Source organism: Oncorhynchus mykiss, chromosome 27, assembly GCF_057628025.1.
Source record: "Oncorhynchus mykiss isolate SJ-2025 chromosome 27, ASM5762802v1, whole genome shotgun sequence".
Classification (NCBI taxonomy): domain Eukaryota; kingdom Metazoa; phylum Chordata; class Actinopteri; order Salmoniformes; family Salmonidae; genus Oncorhynchus; species Oncorhynchus mykiss.
The window spans coordinates 48,206,055-48,228,267 of NC_143048.1; the positions used below are offsets into that span (position 1 = coordinate 48,206,055).

At 45.4% G+C, this 22,213-nt stretch overlaps 1 protein-coding gene across 2 annotated transcripts; it reads left to right on the forward strand.

Annotated features, from left to right (window-relative positions):
* Positions 1–1,167: 1,167 nt before the first annotated feature.
* Positions 1,168–21,096, forward strand: rab30 (RAB30, member RAS oncogene family). 2 transcript variants are annotated; one of them, XM_036965304.2, is made up of 5 exons: positions 1,168–1,323; positions 4,694–4,792; positions 11,754–11,837; positions 15,142–15,325; positions 17,948–21,096. In XM_036965304.2, the coding sequence occupies exons 2-5, from the start codon at positions 4,700–4,702 to the stop codon at positions 18,199–18,201; spliced, it is 615 nt and encodes a 204-aa protein (XP_036821199.1). In that variant the 5' UTR covers positions 1,168–1,323; positions 4,694–4,699; the 3' UTR covers positions 18,202–21,096. The 2 variants fall into 2 exon arrangements, with proteins under 2 accessions (XP_036821199.1, XP_036821200.1); XM_036965305.2 differs by lacking the exon at positions 1,168–1,323 and adding an exon at positions 1,413–1,580.
* The last annotated feature ends 1,117 nt before the right edge of the window (positions 21,097–22,213 follow it).

The window sequence follows — 22,213 nt, forward strand, 5'->3', positions numbered from 1 at the left end:
ATCGTATATAGACTTGTTTATACTGTATTATTGACTGTATGTTTGTTTTACTCCATGTGTAACTCTGTGTCATTGTATGTGTCAAACTGCTTTGCTTTATCTTGGCCAGGTCGCAATTGTAAATGAGAACTTGTTCTCAACTTGCCTACCTGGTTAAATAAAGGTGAAATAAAATAAAATAAATAAATAAACATTTGGAAAGGCTGTCACCTGTCTATATAAGGTCCCACAGTTGACAGTGCATCAAGGTAGAGTGGCCAGACGGAAGCCACTCCTCAGTAAAAGGCACCTGACAGCCCGCTTGGAATTTTCCAAAAGGCACCTAAAGGACTCTCAGACCATGAGAAACAAGATTCCCTGGTCCCTGGTCCCTGCTCTCGCTCAGCCCAGTCCAAGCTCTTCTCTGTCCTGGCACCTCCATGGTGGAACCAGCCTCCCCCTGAAGGTAGGACGGCAGAGTCCTTGCCCATCTTTCGAAAACATCTGAAACCCCTACCTCTTCAAGGAGTATCTTAAATAATCCCACAGTACCCCCCCCCCCCTCCACCCACCTCGTGAACTAACATTTACACTTGACTTTAATAGCTCAGACCTTGCTGATAGCTACTTTATTAAGTAAAAATGTAATTACTTTGCCTGTGATATGTGGTTGTCTCACCTACTGTAGCTGTCTTAAGATGAATGCACCAACTGTAAGTCGCTCTGGATAACAGTGTTTTCTAAATGACTAAAAATGTAAATGTCATTGAAGTAGATATGTACATAGAGGCAGGGGTAAATTCACTAGGCAACAGGATAGATAATAAACAGTAGGAGGGTATGTGTGGAGAGTGTGGGGGAGTAATATAGTGAGTGACCAGTAGCAGGATAAATCGATAGATACGAATGGCAATAAATAATCAATGAACAGCAGTGGTCATTCTGTAATAATGTAGTTACCCTGGTTGATGACTCCCTACTACATCATCATCATCATCATCATATCCCTCCTGTACTTTGTGTATTACTTCAATGGCTGGTCAGGAAACAAATACGCAATATACAAAATAAATACAAAATGTCTTCATAAAATGTGATTATAAATCTAACCTTAACCACCATGATAACCTTGTGCTTAACCCTAACCTTAAATGAAGCACATGTTTTAGGATATTACCCATTTTTAATTTGTGGCTGTGGTAACTACTGAAAACCCCTACTGCTGTTGCTGAGGCTGAGGGAACAAACACTGTTGGTGAAAAAGCCCTGTTGCAGATTTTGCTAAGCAGACTGAATGCATATCGAAATACTTTGAAAAGTCGGGGGAATATCCCCACGTTTGTGGTAAGTGTAGTTAGTATTTTTAAAATGTCACGATTATTTAGCTAACCAATTGGCACATGAAGCATCTTTGCTAGCGACTGAACTAGCTAGGTACCTAGCTAAAAGGCTAGCTGACGTACGTTAGCTGTTTTCTGGGAGGGGAAACCATCGCATGCTATGTAATTAGCTTGTTTGCTTTTTTTTAATTATATAGATCAGATCTTAGTTTGTAGCTACTAGATAACAACTACAAAAGATGCATTTTCCCCCCAGTTTAGGTGAGCGATATGTTAATAAGTTATTAACAAGAGAGGTTGCTGACCAGCTAGCCAGCTAGGTAGCTAAATCAATGCACCCAGCCAGTTAACATATGCTGCAGCTTTAGCCACGGATGCATACCCTCCCTGGAAAAAATATGATAGTCTTGTTATTCTAAGAGAAATAATATGCCGCTAGCCTTTGTTTTTGCCCTCCGATACCGATTGGATTGTTATTTTGTTGTTGTTGTAATGAAATGTTAATAATATATAAATGTTATAGACAGGTAGACTAGAACAATGGTAATAGGACATGTTTTGTTCATGTAATTGTGAATTGGGTGGGGGTGGCTGGGGGGCCTTAGCCAGGGCTCTTTCGGTTATGGACGGTCAATACATTTGGTTTGGTATCAGTAACTTGCTAATAACGTTAGCGAGAGATTGCATTTGAAACCCGTGAAAGTAACTAGGCCATCACTTAAATCTAGCTGCATCATGTAATTTCTCTTTTCCTTTCCAGGTTTGCCACATGATAGGCCTACTTCAAAGCAGAAACCCCTGTATGATATTTAAAACAGTATTAGGATAAAATATAGCGTACTATCTCCAATGCATATGTTACGAGGCTGTAATTTGATAGTAACTAGTGGCTAGCTAAAGAGGTTGTTGGCTTTGATTGTTCTCTCTCTCGTTCTCTCTTTCTCTCTCTGTCTCTCTGTCTCTTTCTCTCTCTCTCTCTCGTTCTCTCTCTCGTTCTCTCTCTCTCTGTCTCTCTCTCTCTCTCTCTCTCTCTCTGTCTCTCTCTCTCTCTTCTCTCTCTCTTCTCTCTCTCTTCTCTCTCTCTCTCTCTCTCTGTCTCTCTCTCTCTCTCTCTCTCTCTGTGTGTGTGGACTTCTCCTTGCAGTCTTCCCAACATCACACCATTAGCCCCTGGCAACCAGTCCATAAAGACACATGCACACTAGGCCCTGCCATAGCAACATCTTGGATCCTTCAAGAGGAAAAAACACTGAATGTGCTTCAGGGAAACACAATGGTTCTTTTGATGTGATGCATAAAAGGCAGCATTTGGAACTAAACACTTACTGTCAGATGCTGGTTAAATGTCAACAGTTGTTTTCTTTCACTTGTAGAACCTCAAAAGCTTCAAGAGCAGCTATTGCCGCTGTTGATGAAATGCAGAACTACTCAACACCTCCTTTTGGGAATAGGCCTTTACTTAAATTCTGTATTGTGCACTTGTTGCCATGCTAAATATCGGTGACGTTATCTAAACTATGCTCAAGGAACCGGTAGGAAGAGGCAGTGTAGCCAAACAGGAGGTTTATAAAGAATCATTTTTATGCAAGGTCAGTATTTGTATTAGGGCGTCCACACGTTGTTGTTTACCTCTGCAGAATGACCTAGAATATTCTGTTATTCAATCCATTGATTTCTCTCTCTCTCTCTTTCTCTCATTCTCTCTCTCTCTTTCTCTCTCTCTCTCTCTTTCTCTCTCTCTTTCTCTCTCTCTCTCTTTTTCTCTCTCTCTCACTCTCTCCCCCCACCCTTTCTCTCTTTCTCTTTCACTCTCTCCCCCCACCCTCTCTTTCTCTTTCACTCTCTCCCCCCACCCTCTCTCTCTCTCTCCCCCCACTCCCTCTCTCTCTCTCTCCCCACTCTCTCTCTCTCCCCCCTCTCTCTCTCTCCCCCACCCTCTCTCTCTCTCTCTCTCTCTCCCCCACCCTTTCTCTCTCTCTCTCTCCCCCCACCCTTTCTCTCTCTCTCTCTCTCTCTCGCTCTCTCCCCCCACCCTTTCTCTCTCTCCCCCCACCCTTTCTCTCTCTCTCTCTCCCCCCACCCTTTCTCTCTCTCTTTCTCACTCTCTCCCCCCACCCTTTCTCTCTCTCTCTTTCTCACTCTCTCCCCCACCCTTTCTCTCTCTCTCTTTCTCACTCTCTCCCCCACCCTTTCTCTCTCTCTTTCTCACTCCTCCCCCCACCCTTTCTCTCTCTTTCTCACTCTCTCCCCCCACCCTTTCTCTCTCTTTCTCACTCTCTCCCCCCACCCTTTCTCTCTCTCTCTCTCTCCCCACCCTTTCTCTCTCTCTCTCTCTCTCTCCCCCTCTCTCTCTCTCTCTCTCCCCCACCCTTTCTCTCTCTCTTTCTCACTCTCTCCCCCACCCTTTCTCTCTCTCTTTCTCACTCTCTCCCCCACCCTTTCTCTCTCTCTTTCTCACTCTCTCCCCCCACCCTTTCTCTCTCTTTCTCACTCTCTCCCCCCACCCTTTCTCTCTCTCTTTCTCACTCTCTCCCCCCACCCTTTCTCTCTCTCTTTCTCACTCTCTCCCCCCACCCTTTCTCTCTCTTTCTCACTCTTTCTCACTCTCTCCCCCCACCCTTTCTCTCTCTCTCTCTCCCTTTCTCACTCTCTCCCCCCACCCTCTCACTCTCTCCCCCCACCCTTTCTCTCTCTCTCTCCCTTTCTCACTCTCTCCCCCCACACTTTCTCTCTCTCTCTCCCTTTCTCACTCTCTCCCCCCACACTTTCTCTCTCTCTCTCCCTTTCTCACTCTCTCCCCCCACCCTCTCACTCTCTCCCCCCACCCTTTCTCTCACTCTCTCCTCTCACTCTCTCCCCCCACCCTTTCTCTCTCTCTCTTTCTCACTCTCTCCCCCCACCCTTTCTCTCTCTCTCTCTCCCTTTCTCACTCTCTCCCCCACCCTCTCACTCTCTCCCCCCACCCTTTCTCTCTCCCTTTCTCACTCTCTCCCCCCACCCTCTCACTCTCTCCCCCCACCCTTTCTCTCTCCCTTTCTCACTCTCTCCCCCCACCCTTTCTCTCTCTCTCTCTCCCTTTCTCACTCTCTCCCCCCACCCTCTCACTCTCTCCCCCCACCCTTTCTCTCTCTCTCTCTCCCTTTCTCACTCTCTCCCCCCATCCTTTCTCTCTCTCTCTCCCTTTCTCACTCTCTCCCCCCACCCTCTCCCCCCACCCTTTCTCTCTCTCTCTCTCCCTTTCTCACTCTCTCCCCCCACCCTCTCACTCTCTCCCCCCACCCTTTCTCTCTCTCTCCCTTTCTCACTCTCTCCCCCCACCCACCCTCTCTCTCTCTCTCCCCCCACCCTTTCTTTCTCTCTCTTTTCATCAACAGTTTAGGATGAGCATGGAAGATTATGACTACCTGTTCAAAATTGTACTAATAGGAAATGCTGGTGTTGGGAAAACCTGCCTAGTCCGACGCTTCACTCAGGTTAGTATCGTAATCATACACCAAACCTGCCTAGTCAGATGGTTCACTCAGGTTAGTATCGTGATCATACACCAAACCTGCCTGGTCAGATGGTTCACTCAGGTTAGTATCGTGATCATACACCAAACCTGCCTAGTCTGACACTTCACTCAGGTTAGTATCGTAATCATACACCAAACCTGCCTGGTCAGATGGTTCACTCAGGTTAGTATCGTGATCATACACCAAACCTGCCTAGTCAGATGGTTCACTCAGGTTAGTATCGTAATCATACACCAAACCTGCCTAGTCAGATGGTTCACTCAGGTTAGTATCGTAATCATACACCAAACCTGCCTGGTCAGATGGTTCACTCAGGTTAGTATCGTAATCATACACCAAACCTGCCTGGTCAGATGGTTCACTCAGGTTAGTATCGTAATCATACACCAAACCTGCCTAGTCAGATGGTTCACTCAGGTTAGTATCGTAATCATACACCAAACCTGCCTAGTCAGATGGTTCACTCAGGTTAGTATCGTAATCATACACCAAACCTGCCTGGTCAGATGGTTCACTCAGGTTAGTATCGTGATCATACACCAAACCTGCCTGGTCAGATGGTTCACTCAGGTTAGTATCGTGATCATACACCAAACCTGCCTGGTCAGATGGCTCACTCAGGTTAGTATCGTAATCATACACCAAACCTGCCTGGTCAGATGGTTCACTCAGGTTAGTATCGTAATCATACACCAAACCTGCCTGGTCAGATGGTTCACTCAGGTTAGTATCGTAATCATACACCAAACCTGCCTGGTCCGATGGTTCACTCAGGTTAGTATCGTAATCATACACCAAACCTGCCTAGTCAGATGGTTCACTCAGGTTAGTATCGTAATCATACACCAAACCTGCCTGGTCCGATGGTTCACTCAGGTTAGTATCGTAATCATACACCAAACCTGCCTGGTCCGATGGTTCACTCAGGTTAGTATCGTGATCATACACCAAACCTGCCTAGTCAGATGGTTCACTCAGGTTAGTATAGTGATCATACACCAAACCTGCCTGGTCAGATGGTTCACTCAGGTTAGTATCGTAATCATACACCAAACCTGCCTAGTCAGATGGTTCACTCAGGTTAGTATCGTAATCATACACCAAACCTGCCTAGTCAGATGGTTCACTCAGGTTAGTATCGTAATCATACACCAAACCTGCCTGGTCAGATGGTTCACTCAGGTTAGTATCGTGATCATACACCAAACCTGCCTGGTCAGATGGTTCACTCAGGTTAGTATCGTGATCATACACCAAACCTGCCTAGTCAGATGGTTCACTCAGGTTAGTATCGTGATCATACACCAAACCTGCCTGGTCAGATGGTTCACTCAGGTTAGTATCGTGATCATACACCAAACCTGCCTAGTCTGACACTTCACTCAGGTTAGTATCGTAATCATACACCAAACCTGCCTGGTCAGATGGTTCACTCAGGTTAGTATCGTGATCATACACCAAACCTGCCTAGTCAGATGGTTCACTCAGGTTAGTATCGTAATCATACACCAAACCTGCCTAGTCAGATGGTTCACTCAGGTTAGTATCGTGATCATACACCAAACCTGCCTGGTCAGATGGTTCACTCAGGTTAGTATCGTGATCATACACCAAACCTGCCTGGTCAGATGGCTCACTCAGGTTAGTATCGTAATCATACACCAAACCTGCCTGGTCAGATGGTTCACTCAGGTTAGTATCGTAATCATACACCAAACCTGCCTGGTCAGATGGTTCACTCAGGTTAGTATCGTAATCATACACCAAACCTGCCTGGTCCGATGGTTCACTCAGGTTAGTATCGTAATCATACACCAAACCTGCCTAGTCAGATGGTTCACTCAGGTTAGTATCGTAATCATACACCAAACCTGCCTGGTCCGATGGTTCACTCAGGTTAGTATCGTAATCATACACCAAACCTGCCTGGTCCGATGGTTCACTCAGGTTAGTATCGTGATCATACACCAAACCGGCCTAGTCAGATGGTTCACTCAGGTTAGTATAGTGATCATACACCAAACCTGCCTGGTCAGATGGTTCACTCAGGTTAGTATCGTAATCATACACCAAACCTGCCTAGTCAGATGGTTCACTCAGGTTAGTATCGTAATCATACACCAAACCTGCCTAGTCAGATGGTTCACTCAGGTTAGTATCGTAATCATACACCAAACCTGCCTGGTCAGATGGTTCACTCAGGTTAGTATCGTGATCATACACCAAACCTGCCTGGTCAGATGGTTCACTCAGGTTAGTATCGTGATCATACACCAAACCTGCCTGGTCAGATGGCTCACTCAGGTTAGTATCGTGATCATACACCAAACCTGCCTAGTCAGATGGTTCACTCAGGTTAGTATCGTGATCATACACCAAACCTGCCTGGTCAGATGGTTCACTCAGGTTAGTATCGTAATCATACACCAAACCTGCCTAGTCAGATGGTTCACTCAGGTTAGTATCGTGATCATACACCAAACCTGCCTGGTCCGATGGTTCACTCAGGTTAGTATCGTGATCATACACCAAACCTGCCTGGTCCGATGGTTCACTCAGGTTAGTATCGTAATCATACACCAAACCTGCCTAGTCAGATGGTTCACTCAGGTTAGTATCGTAATCATACACCAAACCTGCCTGGTCCGATGGTTCACTCAGGTTAGTATCGTAATCATACACCAAACCTGCCTGGTCCGATGGTTCACTCAGGTTAGTATCGTGATCATACACCAAACCTGCCTAGTCAGATGGTTCACTCAGGTTAGTATAGTGATCATACACCAAACCTGCCTGGTCAGATGGTTCACTCAGGTTAGTATCGTAATCATACACCAAACCTGCCTAGTCAGATGGTTCACTCAGGTTAGTATCGTAATCATACACCAAACCTGCCTAGTCAGATGGTTCACTCAGGTTAGTATCGTAATCATACACCAAACCTGCCTGGTCAGATGGTTCACTCAGGTTAGTATCGTGATCATACACCAAACCTGCCTGGTCAGATGGTTCACTCAGGTTAGTATCGTGATCATACACCAAACCTGCCTGGTCAGATGGCTCACTCAGGTTAGTATCGTAATCATACACCAAACCTGCCTGGTCAGATGGTTCACTCAGGTTAGTATCGTAATCATACACCAAACCTGCCTGGTCAGATGGTTCACTCAGGTTAGTATCGTGATCATACACCAAACCTGCCTGGTCCGATGGTTCACTCAGGTTAGTATCGTAATCATACACCAAACCTGCCTAGTCAGATGGTTCACTCAGGTTAGTATCGTGATCATACACCAAACCTGCCTAGTCAGATGGTTCACTCAGGTTAGTATCGTGATCATACACCAAACCTGCCTGGTCAGATGGTTCACTCAGGTTAGTATCGTAATCATACACCAAACCTGCCTAGTCAGATGGTTCACTCAGGTTAGTATCGTGATCATACACCAAACCTGCCTGGTCCGATGGTTCACTCAGGTTAGTATCGTAATCATACACCAAACCTGCCTAGTCAGATGGTTCACTCAGGTTAGTATCGTGATCATACACCAAACCTGCCTGGTCAGATGGTTCACTCAGGTTAGTATCGTGATCATACACCAAACCTGCCTGGTCAGATGGTTCACTCAGGTTAGTATCGTGATCATACACCAAACCTGCCTGGTCAGATGGTTCACTCAGGTTAGTATCGTGATCATACATCAAACCTGCGTAGTCAGATGGTTCACTCAGGTTATTATCGTGATCATACATCAAACCTGCCTGGTCAGATGGTTCACTCAGGTTAGTATCGTAATCATACACCAAACCTGCCTAGTCAGATGGTTCACTCAGGTTAGTATCGTGATCATACACCAAACCTGCCTGGTCAGATGGTTCACTCAGGTTAGTATCGTAATCATACACCAAACCTGCCTGGTCAGATGGTTCACTCAGGTTAGTATCGTAATCATACACCAAACCTGCCTGGTCAGATGGTTCACTCAGGTTAGTATCGTAATCATACACCAAACCTGCCTAGTCCGACGCTTCACTCAGGTTAGTATCGTGATCATACATCAAACCTGCCTAGTCAGATGGTTCACTCAGGTTAGTATCGTGATCATACACCAAAGTCAGATGGTTCACTCAGGTTAGTATCGTGATCATACACCAAACCTGCCTAGTCAGATGGTTCACTCAGGTTAGTATCGTAATCATACACCAAACCTGCCTGGTCAGACGTTTCACTCAGGTTAGTGTCGTAATCATACACCAAACCTGCCTGGTCCGATGGTTCACTCAGGTTAGTATCGTGATCATATACCAAACCTGCCTGGTCAGATGGTTCACTCAGGTTAGTATCGTAATCATACACCAAACCTGCCTAGTCCGACGCTTCACTCAGGTTAGTATCGTGATCATACATCAAACCTGCCTAGTCAGATGGTTCACTCAGGTTAGTATCGTGATCATACACCAAACCTGCCTAGTCAGATGGTTCACTCAGGTTAGTATCGTGATCATACACCAAACCTGCCTAGTCTGACACTTCACTCAGGTTAGTATCGTGATCATACACCAAACCTGCCTGGTCAGACGGTTCACTCAGGTTAGTATCGTGATCATACACCAAACCTGCCTGGTCAGATGGTTCACTCAGGTTAGTATCGTGATCATACACCAAACCTGCCTGGTCCGATGGTTCACTCAGGTTAGTATCGTAATCATACACCAAACCTGCCTGGTCAGATGGTTCACTCAGGTTAGTATCGTGATCATACACCAAACCTGCCTAGTCAGATGGTTCACTCAGGTTAGTATCGTAATCATACACCAAACCTGCCTGGTCAGACGGTTCACTCAGGTTAGTATCGTAATCATACACCAAACCTGCCTGGTCCGATGGTTCACTCAGGTTAGTATCGTGATCATACACCAAACCTGCCTAGTCAGATGGTTCACTCAGGTTAGTATCGTGATCATACACCAAACCTGCCTGGTCAGATGGTTCACTCAGGTTAGTATCGTAATCATACACCAAACCTGCCTAGTCAGATGGTTCACTCAGGTTAGTATCGTGATCATACACCAAACCTGCCTGGTCCGATGGTTCACTCAGGTTAGTATCGTGATCATACACCAAACCTGCCTGGTCAGATGGCTCACTCAGGTTAGTATCGTAATCATACACCAAACCTGCCTGGTCAGATGGCTCACTCAGGTTAGTATCGTGATCATACACCAAAGTCAGATGGTTCACTCAGGTTAGTATCGTGATCATACACCAAACCTGCCTAGTCAGATGGTTCACTCAGGTTAGTATCGTAATCATACACCAAACCTGCCTGGTCCGATGGTTCACTCAGGTTAGTATCGTGATCATACACCAAACCTGCCTGGTCAGATGGTTCACTCAGGTTAGTATCGTAATCATACACCAAACCTGCCTAGTCCGACGCTTCACTCAGGTTAGTATCGTGATCATACATCAAACCTGCCTAGTCAGATGGTTCACTCAGGTTAGTATCGTGATCATACACCAAACCTGCCTAGTCAGATGGTTCACTCAGGTTAGTATCGTGATCATACACCAAACCTGCCTAGTCTGACACTTCACTCAGGTTAGTATCGTGATCATACACCAAACCTGCCTGGTCAGACGGTTCACTCAGGTTAGTATCGTGATCATACACCAAACCTGCCTGGTCAGATGGTTCACTCAGGTTAGTATCGTGATCATACACCAAACCTGCCTGGTCCGATGGTTCACTCAGGTTAGTATCGTAATCATACACCAAACCTGCCTGGTCAGATGGTTCACTCAGGTTAGTATCGTGATCATACACCAAACCTGCCTAGTCAGATGGTTCACTCAGGTTAGTATCGTAATCATACACCAAACCTGCCTGTTCAGACGGTTCACTCAGGTTAGTATCGTAATCATACACCAAACCTGCCTGGTCCGATGGTTCACTCAGGTTAGTATCGTGATCATACACCAAACCTGCCTAGTCAGATGGTTCACTCAGGTTAGTATCGTGATCATACACCAAACCTGCCTGGTCATATGGTTCACTCAGGTTAGTATCGTAATCATACACCAAACCTGCCTAGTCAGATGGTTCACTCAGGTTAGTATCGTGATCATACACCAAACCTGCCTGGTCCGATGGTTCACTCAGGTTAGTATCGTGATCATACACCAAACCTGCCTGGTCAGATGGCTCACTCAGGTTAGTATCGTAATCATACACCAAACCTGCCTGGTCAGATGGCTCACTCAGGTTAGTATCGTAATCATACACCAAACCTGCCTAGTCAGATGGTTCACTCAGGTTAGTATCGTGATCATACACCAAACCTGCCTGGTCAGATGGTTCACTCAGGTTAGTATCGTAATCATACACCAAACCTGCCTGGTCCGATGGTTCACTCAGGTTAGTATCGTGATCATACACCAAACCTGCCTAGTCAGATGGTTCACTCAGGTTAGTATCGTGATCATACACCAAACCTGCCTGGTCAGATGGTTCACTCAGGTTAGTATTGTAATCATACACCAAACCTGCCTGGTCAGATGGTTCACTCAGGTTAGTATCGTAATCATACACCAAACCTGCCTGGTCAGATGGTTCACTCAGGTTAGTATCGTGATCATACACCAAACCTGCCTGGTCAGATGGTTCACTCAGGTTAGTATCGTGATCATACATCAAACCTGCCTGGTCAGATGGTTCACTCAGGTTAGTATCGTGATCATACACCAAACCTGCCTGGTCAGATGGTTCACTCAGGTTAGTATCGTGATCATACATCAAACCTGCCTGGTCAGATGGTTCACTCAGGTTAGTATCGTGATCATACATCAATCTCATCAGTGAGTTGCGAAAAAAACAATTATATTAAATTCTGTAAATTTTTCCGTTCCGTTTCCCAGGGCCTTTTCCCCCCTGGACAAGGGGCTACCATAGGAGTTGACTTCATGATCAAGACTGTGGAGATCAAAGGGGAAAAAGTAAAGGTCTGTCAAATCACACTTCATGTACAATTACTTTAGAGTTCTATAAAGCAGGGTTGCCCAACTGGCGTCCCATGGGCCGAATTTGACCCGCGGGTGATTTTACTTGGCCCCAACATCAACTCAGCAAAACTGTTTCAAAATATTCTCATGCAGAATAGAGAGATACAGTGGGGCATAAAAGTATTTAGTCAGCCACCAATTGTGCAAGTTCTCCCACTTAAAAAGATGAGAGAGGCCTGTAATTTTCATCATAGGTACACTTCCACTATGACAGACAAAATTAGGGGAAAAAAATCCAGAAAATCACATTGTAGAATTTTTTATGAATTTATTTGCAAATTATGGTGGAAAATAAGTATTTGGTCACCTACAAACAAGCAAGATTTCTGGCTCTCACAGACCTGTAACTTCTTCTTTAAGAGGCTCCTCTGTCCTCCACTCGTTACCTGTATTAATGGCACCTGTTTGAACTTGTTATCAGTATAAAAGACCACAAGTCCACAACCTCGAACAGTCACACTCCAAACTCCACTATGGCCAAGACCAAAGAGCTGTCAAAGGACACCAGAAACAAAATTGTAGACCTGCACCAGGCTGGGAAGACTGAATCTGCAATAGGTAAGCAGCTTGTGGGAGCAATTATTAGGAAATGGAAGACATACAAGACCACTGATAATCTCCCTCGATCTGGGGCTCCACGCAAGATCTCACCCCGTGGGGTCAAAATGATCACAAGAACGAAAATCCCAGAACCACACGGGGGGACCTAGTGAATGACCTGCAGAGAGTTGGGACCAAAGTAACAAAGCCTACCATCAGTAACACACCGCCAGGGACTCAAATCCTGCAGTGCCAGACGTGTCCCCCTGCTTAAGCCAGTACATGTCCAGGCCCGTCTGAAGTTTGCTAGAGAGCATTTGGATGATCCAGAAGAAGATTGGGAGAATGTCATATGGTCAGATGAAACCAAAATAGAACTTTTTGGTAAAAACTCAACTCGTCGTGTTTGGAGGACAAAGAATGCTGAGTTGCATCCAAAGAACACCATACCTACTGTGAAGCATGGGGGTGGAAACATCATGCTTTGGGGCTGTTTTTCTGCAAAGGGACCCGGACGACTGATCCGTGTAAAGGAAAGAATGAATGGGGCCATGTATCGTGAGATTTTGAGTGAAAACCTCCTTCCATCAGCAAAGCATTGAAGATGAAACGTGGCTGGGTCTTTCAGCATTTCAAGGTCCTGGAGTGGCCTAGCCAGTCTCCAGATCTCAACCCCATAGAAAATCTTTGGAGGGAGTTGAAGTCCGTGTTGCCCAGCAACAGCCCAAAAACATCACTGCTCTAGAGGAGATCTGCATGGAGGAATGGGCCAAAATACCAGCAACAGTGTGTGAAAACCTTGTGAAGACTTACAGAAAACGTTTGACCTCTGTCATTGCCAACAAAGGGTATATAACAAAGTATTGAGAAACTTTTGTTATTGACCAAATACTTATTTTCCACCATTATTTGCAAATAAATTCATTAAAAATCCTACATGGGATTTTCTGGATTTTTTTCCCTCATTTTGTCTGTCATAGTTAAAGTGTACCTATGTTGAAAATTACAGGCCTCTCATATTTTTAAGTGGGAGAACTTGCACAATTGGTGGCTGACTAAATACTTTTTTGCCCCACTGTATGTGTGATGGTATATACATGTATTATCATGTTTTAGTGAAATATTATATCTGTTTCGGGCTTCTTGCAGTCAATTTGCAGTCTACACATTATTTGTAATTATGTTATGACCCCCTGACCATCCACTCAAGAAGAAATCGGCCTGCGGCTGAATCTAGTTGAGGATCCCTGCTGTAAAGGAATCTCGTTGATGATCCCTGCTGTAAAGGAATCTAGTTGACGATCCCTGCTCTAAAAGGAATCTAGTTGACGATCCCTGCTCTAAAAGGAATCTAGTTGACGATCCCTGATGTAAAGGAATCTAGTTGACGATCCCTGCTCTAAAAGGAATCTAGTTGACGATCCCTGATGTAAAGGAATCTAGTTGACGATCCCTGCTGTAAAGGAATCTAGTTGACGATCCCTGATGTAAAGGAATCTAGTTGACGATCCCTGCTCTAAAAGGAATCTAGTTGACGATCCCTGCTGTAAAGGAATCTAGTTGACGATCCCTGCTGTAAAGGAATCTAGTTGACGATCCCTGCTCTAAAAGGAATCTAGTTGACGATCCCTGCTGTAAAGGAATCTAGTTGACGATCCCTGCTGTAAAGGAATCTAGTTGACTATCCCTGCTGTAAAGGAATCTAGTTGACTATCCCTGCTGTAAAGGAATCTAGTTGACGATCCCTGCTGTGAAGGAATCTAGTTGACGATCCCTGCTGTAAAGGAATCTAGTTGACGATCCCTGCTGTAAAGGAATCTAGTTGACGATCCCTGCTGTAAAGGAATCTAGTTGACGATCCCTGCTGTAAAGGAATCTCGTTGATGATCCCTGCTGTAAAGGAATCTAGTTGACGATCCCGGCTGTAAAAGGTTTATCACGCATCTCTGTCGTGTCTATAAAGGCTTAATAAATGCTCTATAAATCCGTTGTAACTGCTTTATCGTTAGTTTTAATGTGCGACCGTATTATTTTTCCAACGCCAGATTTTGTCTCTCATCATGAGAATCGAAGAACAAACCTTAGCTCAACGTTGTCTGTGACGGCCTCCCGGGTGGCGCAGTGGTTTAAGGGCGCTGTGCTGCAGCGCCAGCTGTGCCATCAGAGTCCCTGGGTTCGCGCCCAGGCTCTGTCGTAACCGGCCACGACCGGGAGGTCCGTGGGGCGACGCACAATTGGCCTAGCGTCGTCCGGGTTAGGGAGGGATTGGTCGGTAGGGATCTCCTTGTCTCATCGCGCACCAGTGACTCCTGTGGCGGGCCGGGCGCAGTGCACGCTAGCCAAGGTTGCCAGGTGCACGGTGTAGCCTCCGACACATTGGTGCGGCTGGCTTCCGGGTTGGATGCGCGCTGTGTTAAGAAGCAGTGTGGCTTGGTTGGGTTGTGTATCGGAGGACGCATGACTTTCAACCTTCGTCACTCCCGAGCCCGTACGGGAGTTGTAGCGATGAGACAAGATAGTAGCTACTACAACAATTGGATACCACGAAATTGGGGAGAAAAAGGGGTAAAAATTCAACAAAAAAAAAAAACGTTGTCTGTGACGTGTGGTTGTCCGAATCAAACGTTAGACGAAGGACTAAGGAGCTCTGGATAAAGAGCTGTGATAATGTGATTTGAACACTTTTTTAAATATTTTCATCCAGCTGCAGATCTGGGACACAGCAGGCCAGGAGCGTTTCCGTTCCATCACCCAGAGTTACTACCGGAGTGCCAACGCACTCATCCTCACCTATGACATCACGTGTGAGGACTCCTTCCGGTGCCTTCCAGAATGGCTGAGGGAGATTGAGCAGTATGCCAACACCACCGTGGTCACTATTTTAGTCGGTGAGATAGCATTCCACATACTGTAGTAAAGTGTGTACTAAATGACATCCTATTGCCTAGAAAGTGCACTATGTTTGACCAGAGCTCATTGTGGACCAAAAGCAGTGTGTCGCATCACATCGCATTGATGTCAATGTCCCTCTGGTTAAAGGTCAAGCCCATACAAAAGCCATGGTCATCAGTCCAAGGACTAGCTCAACGTAGGAAATCAAAAAGTTATTTGGTATTAAAAGTAGATGGCATCTTTAAATGTGCTATTGGCTTATCAGGGTAGGGTCAGATGTCCTAAAGACGTACTTACCGGTAACTCATTTCTGTAGTTTTATCAGACAATGGGATAACAAGCTAATATTAGATGCAATTGTTCCACAGGGTTAGGTTACCATGCCTCCACTCTAGAATTTGGGAAGGGATTTTATCAGAGTGAAAAGCTTCATAGAAAATGTAGAAAATGTATGTTGTTATTGGGCCCCCGGGCTGTATCCAACCGGCCGTGATCAGGAGTCCCATAGGGCCCCAGGCTGTATCCAACCGGCCGTGATCAGGAGTCCCATTAGGGCCCCCGGGCTGTATCCAACCGGCCGTGATCAGGAGTCCCATAGGGCCCCCGGGCTGTATCCAACCGGCCGTGATCAGGAGTCCCATAGGGCCCCAGGCTGTATCCAACCGGCCATGATCAGGAGTCCCATAGGGCCCCAGGCTGTATCCAACCGGCCGTGATCAGGAGTCCCATAGGGCCCCCGGGCTGTATCCAACCGGCCGTGATCAGGAGTCCCATAGGGCCCCCGGGCTGTATCCAACCGGCCGTGATCAGGAGTCCCATAGGGCCCCCGGGCTGTATCCAACCGGCCGTGATCAGGAGTCCCATAGGGCCCCCGGGCTGTATCCAACCGGCCGTGATCAGGAGTCCCATAGGGCCCCCGGGCTGTATCCAACCGGCCGTGATCAGGAGTCCCATAGGGCCCCCAGGCTGTATCCAACCGGCCGTGATCAGGAGTCCCATAGGGCCCCCAGGCTGTATCCAACCGGCCGTGATCAGGAGTCCCATAGGGCCCCCAGGCTGTATCCAACCGGCCGTGATCAGGAGTCCCATAGGGCCGCCAGGCTGTATCCAACCGGCCGTGATCAGGAGTCCCATAGGGCCCCCAGGCTGTATCCAACCGGCCGTGATCAGGAGTCCCATAGGGCCCCCAGGCTGTATCCAACCGGCCGTGATCAGGAGTCCCATAGGGCCCCCAGGCTGTATCCAACCGGCCGTGATCAGGAGTAGGGGAGGGTTTGGGGAGGGGTAGGGGAGGGTTTGGGGAGGGTTAGGGGAGGGTTTGGGGAGGGGTAGGGGAGGGTTTGGGGAGGGGTAGGGGAGGGTTTGAGGAGGGTTTGGGGAGGGTTTGGGGAGGGTTTGAGGAGGGTTTGGGGAGGGTTTGAGGAGGGTTTGGGGAGGGTTTGAGGAGGGTTTGGGGAGGGTTTGGGGAGGGTTAGGGGAGGGGTAGGGGAGGGGTAGGGGAGGGTTTGAGGAGGGTTTGGGGAGGGGTAGGGGAGGGTTTGGGGAGGGTTTGGGGAGGGTTAGGGGAGGGTTTGGGGAGGGTTGGGTTAGGGGAGGGTTTGGGGAGGGGTAGGGGAGGGTTTGGCCGTCATTGTAAAATAAAACATTTGTTCTTAACTGACTTGCCTAGTTAAATAAAGGTTAAATAAAGGTTAAATAAAGGTTAAATAAAGGTTAAATAAAAATATATATTAAAATTGGACGCTTTCCATCCTATCTGCTATTGAAAATATTGAAAATGGATAACTCCCTTCTTGGAACGTTGTTATTATTTTTTGGGGGCAAAGAACAGAACTTGTGAACAAGATCCAACAGTGTCGTTGATGCTTAATGTCAGCGATGAGAGGTTAAAGTCACACCGTAAGAATCAACCTGTACGCTAGACACTATGGCTGACAGTCAATATGAAAAGAGGAACATGTCCATTCTCTTCCAGTGTATTTCATTCAATGTCATTGAAGTTTACAGTCACACAGACGCATATTTCCCTTCTCTTTTTCCTTTCACCCCCCCCCCCCCCCCCCCCCCAGGCAATAAGATCGACCTTCTCTTTTTCCTTTCACCCCCCCTCCCAGGCAATAAGATCGACCTTCTCTTTTTCCTTTCACCCCCCCCCCAGGCAATAAGATCGACCTTCTCTTTTTCCTTTCACCCCCCCTCCCAGGCAATAAGATCGACCTTCTTTTTCCTTTCACCCCCCCCTCCCAGGCAATAAGATCGACCTTCTCTTTTTCCTTTCACCCCCCCCTCCCAGGCAATAAGATCGACCTTCTTTTTCCTTTCACCCCCCCCTCCCAGGCAATAAGATCGACCTTCTCTTTTTCCTTTCACCCCCCCCCCCCCCCCCCCCCAGGCAATAAGATCGACCTTCTCTTTTTCCTTTCACCCCCCCTCCCAGGCAATAAGATCGACCTTCTTTTTCCTTTCACCCCCCCCCCCCCAGGCAATAAGATCGACCTTCTCTTTTTCCTTTCACCCCCTCCCCCCCAGGCAATAAGATCGACCTTCTCTTTTTCCTTTCACCCCCCCTCCCAGGCAATAAGATCGACCTTCTCTTTTCCCTTTCACCCACTCCCCAGGCAATAAGATCGACCTAGCGGAGAAGAGGGAAGTCATGAGGCAGAGAGCTGAAGAGTTTGCGAACTCCCAGAGCATGCTTTATCTGGAGACCTCCGCGAAGGAGTCTGATAACGTGGAGAAGCTCTTTCTGGATCTGGCCTGCGAGCTGATCCGCGATGCCAAACAGAACACGCTGGACAACAATGACACGGCTAACGCTATGCCAGGAGAGGGGAAAACCATCAGCTACCTAGGTTGCTGCAGCACTAACTAGGTCAGATTCTAGAGTGCTGGGTCGTGTTCATTCCTGTTCATAAGGGCACAACACCAACACCAACAGGGGGGGTTCTTATCGGACAGATTTAGCTCAGTACCTTCCGCTAACCCTCTGTTTTCGGGACGTTTTTCTTCTCAAGTTGAATGCCTTTTGAACACCACCCTGTACTGTATTCTGGCCATGCAGCTGTGCTGAGTGCACTACGACGTAGACCTAACGCAGAGGATCGGAGATGACAGGATGCCTCTTTCTTGTCTGTTTTGTCCCAGACTTCATGGTGCCACTTGTCAGTCACTCTTTTGAGAGTCCCTCCCATGGCCTTTTTTATTTTTTACCTTCAACAGTATGATCTGTCCAATCACCCTCTTGTTGTTTTATCCTCTGTGGGAATAGAAATGTTGAGAGGATGCAATACAAGTTGCTGCCACTAGATGGGAGTACATAACCTTATATCCCTGGTGCAAAGGGATTGAACAGACTGTACTATAGGCCTTGTTGCAAACTGATGTAATATATTGGGATTTATTTTTATTTATTTTTTCCCCCAAAGGAAATCTGAGGAAGGTTTTAAGAGGTTAAATGTATTCATACACCATTCATTCATTCAACGGAGAGAGGGGGGTTGTGCCTCCTGTCCTGTGAGTTGGTGGGTAGATTAAAAACACGAAAATCCAGGAGTAGCTATTACCAGCACCTGATTTTCAAAAGCACCACAATTATTTCCTCACAAACAGCACATGTACAGCCCAATTCGAGTTCTTTAATTTGTCAACAACAAATGATCTGAATAGGATTGAATAGATTAATGTGTGTGAATGAGAATCCACCCAACCACTTTTTTATATATATATATATATATATATATATATATATAAAAATACAATTCAAACACTTATGCATTTAAATTTTGACGCATGCTACACGAAATGGTTTGTTAGTTAGCTATTGTAGCCTACCTCTACAATGCACAACATTTACAGTGCCTTGCGAAAGTATTCGGCCCCCTTGAACTTTACGACCTTTTGCCACATTTCAGGCTTCAAACGTAAAGATATAAAACTGTCTTTTTTTGTGAAGAATCAACAACAAGTGGGACACAATCATGAAGTGGAACGACATTTATTGGATATTTCAAACTTTTTTAACAAATCAAAAACTGAAAAATTGGGCGTGCAAAATTATTCAGCCCCCTTAAGTTAATACTTTGTAGCGCCACCTTTTGCTGCGATTACAGCTGTAAGTCGCTTGGGGTATGTCTCTATCAGTTTTGCACATCGAGAGACTGACATTTTTTCCCATTCCTCCTTGCAAAACAGCTCGAGCTCAGTGAGGTTGGATGGAGAGCATTTGTGAACAGCAGTTTTCAGTTCTTTCCACAGATTCTCGATTGGATTCAGGTCTGGACTTCGACTTGGCCATTCTAACACCTGGATATGTTTATTTTTGAACCATTCCATTGTAGATTTTGCTTTATGTTTTGGATCATTGTCTTGTTGGAAGACAAATCTCCGTCCCAGTCTCAGGTCCTTTGCAGACTCCATCAGGTTTTCTTCCAGAATAGTCCTGTATTTGGCTCCATCCATCTTCCCATCAATTTTAACCATCTTCCCTGTCCCTGCTGAAGAAAAGCAGGCCCAAACCATGATGCTGCCACCACCATGTTTGACAGTGGGGATTATGTGTTCAGCTGTGTTGCTTTTACGCCAAACATAACGTTTTGCATTGTTGCCAAAAAGTTCAATTTTGGTTTCATCTGACCAGAGCACCTTCTTCCACATGTTTGGTGTGTCTCCCAGGTGGCTTGTGGCAAACTTTAAACAACACTTTTTATGGATATCTTTAAGAAATGGCTTTCTTCTTGCCACTCTTCCATAAAGGCCAGATTTGTGCAATATACGACTGATTGTTGTCCTATGGACAGAGTCTCCCACCTCAGCTGTAGATCTCTGCAGTTCATCCAGAGTGATCATGGGCCTCTTGGCTGCATCTCTGATCAGTCTTCTCCTTGTATGAGCTGAAAGTTTAGAGGGACGGCCAGGTCTTGTTAGATTTGCACTGGTCTGATACTCCTTCCATTTCAATATTATCGCTTGCACAGTGCTCCTTGGGATGTTTAAAACTTGGGAAATCTTTTTGTATCCAAATCCGGCTTTAAACTTCTTCACAACAGTATCTCGGACCTGCCTGGTGTGTTCCTTGTTCTTCATGATGCTCTCTGCGCTTTTAACGGACCTCTGAGACTATCACAGTGCAGGTGCATTTATACGGAGACTTGATTACACACAGGTGGATTGTATTTATCATCATTAGTCATTTAGGTCAACATTGGATCATTCAGAGATCCTCACTGAACTTCTGGAGAGAGTTTGCTGCACTGAAAGTAAAGGGGCTGAATAATTTTGCACGCCCAATTTTTCAGTTTTTGATTTGTTAAAAAAGTTTGAACTATTCAATAAATGTCGTTCCACTTCATGATTGTGTCCAACTTGTTGTTGATTCTTCACAAAAAAAATACAGTTTTATATCTTTATGTTTGAAGCCTGAAATGTGGCGAAAGGTCGCAAAGTTCAAGGGGGCCGAATACTTTCGCAAGGCACTGTAATATATAGATATTATATACCCTTCCGATTTAGGCTTCCTCAGTTGACCTATTGGTTATTGAGTAATTGATTGGGGCCATTTTTTATTTTTTTTTACAAGTATTGAAAGAAATGGAAAAGATCAATTTACCAGAAGTGATCAATAAGGGTTTTGTGTTTATTCCTCATCAGTACACTTTATGTCCGAGAGCTCATAAGTTAAAGTTAAAATTCCTTCAAGTAGCAAACACCCAGTGTGACTTTTACTCATTTCAAACCTTAGCATTATTATAAAATTGATTTGCACAAGTCATTTTGTCTCTCGGCTCAATTCACTCAAGTGGCAAATGGTGTATGTAGTTTGACACGCCTGAATACAATGCAGAGCGGTGTGATAAAGAAAGCAGTTGTGTGTGTGTGTGTGTGTGTATCCCACGCTATCCTCCATGTAGTCCGTGCTCTCTACTTTTGACCACAGCCCTATGAGCCCCTATGGGCTCTGGTCAAAAGGTAGTGTGCTATTATAGAGAATAGGGACGATGCTGAAGTATTGTTTTTTGTCTGCTTTAGTCTTATGAATGATGGATGGATGTTCATTTCAGATAATGTACCAGTGTTCATGAATGATGGATGTTCATTTCAGATAATGTACCAGTGTTCATGAATGGTGTTCATTTCAGATAATGTACCAGTGTTCATGAATTATGTTCATTTCAGATAATGGACCAGTGTTCATGAATGATGGTGGATGTTCATTTCAGATAATGTACCAGTGTTCATGAATGATGGATGTTCATTTCAGATAATGTACCAGTGTTCATGAATGATGTTCATTTCAGATAATGGACCAGTGTTCATGAATGATGGATGTTCATTTCAGATAATGGACCAGTGTTCATGAATGATGTTCATTTCAGATAATGTACCAGTGTTCATGAATTATGTTCATTTCAGATAATGGACCAGTGTTCATGAATGATGGATGTTCATTTCAGATAATGTACCAGTGTTCATGAATGATGGATGTTCATTTCAGATAATGGACCAGTGTTCATGAATGATGGTGGATGTTCATTTCAGATAATGTACCAGTGTTCATGAATGATGTTCATTTCAGATAATGTACCAGTGTTCATGAATGATGGATGTTCATTTCAGATAATGTACCAGTGTTCATGAATGATGTTCATTTCAGATAATGTACCAGTGTTCATGAATGATGTTCATTTCAGATAATGTACCAGTGTTCATGAATGATGGATGTTCATTTCAGATAATGTACCAGTGTTCATGAATGATGTTCATTTCAGATAATGTACCAGTGTTCATGAATGATGTTCATTTCAGATAATGTACCAGTGTTCATGAATGATGGATGTTCATTTCGGATAATGGACCAGTGTTCATGAATGATGTTCATTTCAGATAAT

Bases quoted from the DNA above. Each gene is read 5' to 3' on its own strand.
- rab30 (XM_036965304.2), top strand. From the start codon at position 4,700: ATGAGCATGGAAGATTATGACTACCTGTTCAAAATTGTACTAATAGGA. The intron at 4,793-11,753 runs GTTAGTATCGTA...TCCGTTTCCCAG, and splicing joins TAGTCCGACGCTTCACTCAG to GGCCTTTTCCCCCCTGGACA. The intron at 11,838-15,141 runs GTCTGTCAAATC...ATTTTCATCCAG, and splicing joins TCAAAGGGGAAAAAGTAAAG to CTGCAGATCTGGGACACAGC.